This window comes from Myotis davidii, unplaced genomic scaffold, assembly GCF_000327345.1.
Source record: "Myotis davidii unplaced genomic scaffold, ASM32734v1 scaffold164, whole genome shotgun sequence".
In the NCBI taxonomy this organism is placed as follows: domain Eukaryota; kingdom Metazoa; phylum Chordata; class Mammalia; order Chiroptera; family Vespertilionidae; genus Myotis; species Myotis davidii.
In genome coordinates, this window is record NW_006296417.1 from 456,965 (window position 1) to 460,502 (window position 3,538).

At 55.5% G+C, this 3,538-nt stretch overlaps 1 protein-coding gene across 1 annotated transcript in view; it reads left to right on the forward strand.

The window, feature by feature from the left end:
• Positions 1–1,839, forward strand: part of TRPM1 (transient receptor potential cation channel subfamily M member 1) — a 75,222-nt gene extending 73,383 nt beyond the window's left edge. The window contains 2 exon segments of the mRNA XM_015569099.1: positions 202–351; positions 443–1,839. Of these exon segments, the coding sequence (XP_015424585.1) occupies positions 202–351; positions 443–1,499 (1,207 nt within the window). The 3' untranslated portion in view covers positions 1,500–1,839.
• The last annotated feature ends 1,699 nt before the right edge of the window (positions 1,840–3,538 follow it).

A 3,538-nucleotide genomic window follows, 5' to 3' on the forward strand; every position in this document is an offset into this window, starting at 1 on the left:
CGGGCTCCATCCAGTGGGGGGTGAGCGGGAGTCAGCCCATCAGTGGTTCTCTCTCATCATTGATGTCTCTCTCTCTCTCTCTCTCTCTCTCTCTCTCTGTCTGTCTCTCTCTAAGATGAAGACTGTAGGAACATGTAGCTATAGCACCGGTGACTTTGGTTGAGGACATCAGCTGAGTCACCCTCTCCCCGCTGTCCCCAGGGTGGAGAACATGTCCATGCGGCTGGAGGAGATGAATGAGCGGGAGAGCTTCATGAAGACGGCGCTGCAGACGCTGGACCTGCGGCTCTCGCAGCTGGAAGAGCTGTCGGGCCGGGCGGCCAGCGCCCTGGAGGCCCTGGCGGGGCTGGAGTGGTTGAGTGTTGACCTATAAACCAGGAGGTAATGGTTCGATTCCCAGTCAGGGCACATACCCAGGCTGCATCCCGGGTGGGGCATGCAGGAGGCAGCCAATCAATGATTCCCTCTCATCTCTCCCTCCCTCTTCCTCTCTGAAATCAATAAAAATATATTAAAAAAATTGTGGGAGGTAAAAAACAGAAGGTGCCCCGGGCTCGGGGTTCGGCCAGAAGAAGGCCTGCTCCTTCCGTGGGAAGGGAGAGAGGGACCCCCAGAGGCACCTGGCCCCGGGCAGGCAGGGCAGCCTCCGCCTCCCCCCCGGCCGGAGCGCCCCAGCCACCCCCGGGGGCAGTCGACTCGCGTTAGACAACATCCAGGACCCATCGGAGTCAAAATCGGGCCTAGAAACTGGGGTTCCCACGGGCGGGGACGAAAGGGGGGCGGACTCGGAAAGGGAGAGGGAAGAAACTGAGTCCCCCAGTGTCACCCTCACAGCGGCCCCGCCTGCAGGGAAGAGATCAGATTCGCAAGACGCGCAGCTTACAACGGCGGGAACAGCACGGGTGGAAGGGGCTGTGTCCGGCCCCCCGGGAGACACGCAAAGGCCACGCTACGACCCCGGCCAGGCCTTCCATGCCTGTCGAACCCTGGAGTCCACGAGCTTTGTGTATTCCCACGGGAGGAAGCTGGTCGGCGGGGTTCACCCGTGGGGCGCGGAGGCCGGGTCCCTCCTGGACCAGGCGTGGACCGCCGAGTGGAAATACCAAGTTCAGAAGATCACGCGGTCCCGCAGCACCGACATCCCCGCCTACGTGGTGTCAGAAGCCGCCAGGCGGGCGGAGCAGAAAGACCCATCGACCGACACCGAGGAGAAGGCTCATGGCGCTTCCAGGGGGCTCCCCTGGACCCCTCGCCTGTCCCTGGCCGTGACCGAGACAGCGGAAAAGGGGAACCTGCTGGGGGTGAAGGCAGACCAGGCGTCGGGGTTCCCGTCGTTAAGGTCCAAGAGTCTCCACGGCCGCCCCAGGAGGGCTGCGGGCGTGCAGGGCGGGCTAGACACACCCGGGCATGCCAGCAGCGTGGGGAGCCTCGTCGCCGCCCCGCCGGGGATGAAAACGGAGGCCCAGCCAGAGAAAACTTCCGCCGAAACGGAGTGCTAATGCGCTAGGCTTCTCGGGTTTTGACATCAAAGCCGCAGAGGACCACCGCCCCCTTGGCCGTCGAGACGTCATCAGGTTATGAAAACGTTTGCGTGAAAGATACTGGGCCCCGTGGACGCGCGATGGAGATTTCAGGCACGGCACTTCTCAAAGCAGCGGTGCGAGGAGTGCTGTGGATTCCCTGTGTCCTCCCCAAATTCCTAGTCGGAACCCTGACCCCAATGTGACTGTAACCAGAGACACGGCTGTGAGGAGGTCCTTAAGGATAGACGAGGTCATAAAGGACGAGTGCCCTGATAAGACACCAGAGCCCGGCCGGTGCGGCTCAGTGGTTGAGCATCGACCTATGAACCAGGAGGCCACGGTTCGATGCCCGGTCAAGGGCACACGCCCGGGTTGCTGCAGGCTCCATCCCCAGTACGGGGCATGCAGGAGGCAGCCGATCCATGATAGATTCTCTCTCTCCCTCTCCCTTCCTCTCTGAAATCAATAAAAATATACTAAACAAAAAGCTCTTAAAATCAATAAAAACATATTTAAAAAAGAAGAAGACACCAGAGTGCTCTCCAGGACCCAGGAGCTTGCTCCCGCCCGCCCTCAGCCCCTGTGTTAGAAGCCAGATGAAGAGCTCACACCAGAGACCTACCTTGGTCTTGAACTTCTACCCTCGAGAACTGGGAGGAACCCATCTCCGCGGCTGCAGCCTCCCCTCCGGCCCGTGGAGTTTTTGTGGCGGCAGCCCACGCGGACAGAGACACCGAGACATCTGAAACGGTCATGAGATTTAGAGTTAGGTCAGCATCTTCCCACTTTTCAATCACGTGGTCACATAGGACAGTTACCGAGTTGAGGAAAAGCTACATGGGAAAACCCACATCACGGAGCAACCATTTAAAATAAAAAAAACAAAAAACAGCCCGGCCGGCGTGGCTCAGTGGGTTGAGCAACGACCTAGGAACCAGGAGGTCACGGTTCAATTCCCGGCCGGGGCACAGGCCTGGGTTGCGGGCTCGATCCCCAGTGGGGAGGCAGCCGATCCACGATTCTGTCTCCTCATTGATGTTTCTCTCTCTCTCTCCCTCTCCCTTCCTCTCTGAAATCAATAAAAAATATATATAAGTAAAAATAAAGAAACACCCGTATATTGATTGCAGAGTGTGTGGGGATAACAATCCGTTGCCAACCAGCTTTACTGGGGTGTAACTGACGTATGTCACCGTAGAAGTTTGAGGTGTTACAGCCTTACGATTTCACTCAGTTTGTGAAATGATGACCACAACCGGTCTAGTTCGCGTCCGTCATCACATGGATACAATGAGAAGAAGCCAAAATAATTTTTTTTCTTTGTCATGAGAACTCTTTGGATTTACTCTTTTAACAGCTTTTATATGTATATATGTACCACACGACCGTGCCAACTGCAGTCATGTTGTACGTGACGCCCCCAGGACTTACTCGTTCCACTTATACCCTGGGGGTTCGGACCGTGTACCCACATTTCTCCCGTTTCCCCCTCCCCCCACCTGGTACCTGCAAATCTGATATTTTCCTTTTTTTAAAAAATCCATTTGGTGTAGAGAAATCACGAACTATTCATTAAAAAAAACCAACCTTGAATATCCGTGCACAATAGTGCTTTGAACACAGATAACCCAGTGGACTTAACATTTTAAAACACAATGTTGGTTCCTGTGCAAAATGGAGTCGTGTGTCACGCAAACAAGTTCCCCAGAAGGACCAGTAGGGCTCTGAATCCAGAATACGTTATTTTCAGGGGAAAAAAAAACCAAAAAAGGCAACCTTTGGAATCTTAGTGTAAAACTTTAGAATGTTTCCATTAGCAACGCTTGTCACGATGATTCACGTGGCCACCCTGGGGCTGCCTGGCGACGTGAATGGTGAGACGCATTAGGGTTTCATTCTCCAAAACCTAAGAAGGGTCTCTAGTCTCAACTCACAGATTAGCCGAAATGCCGCCACCACCCGCCCCCCCCGCCTCCCCCAAAGGCTGCTCCAGTTCAGGCCCTGGTTGGGTCAGC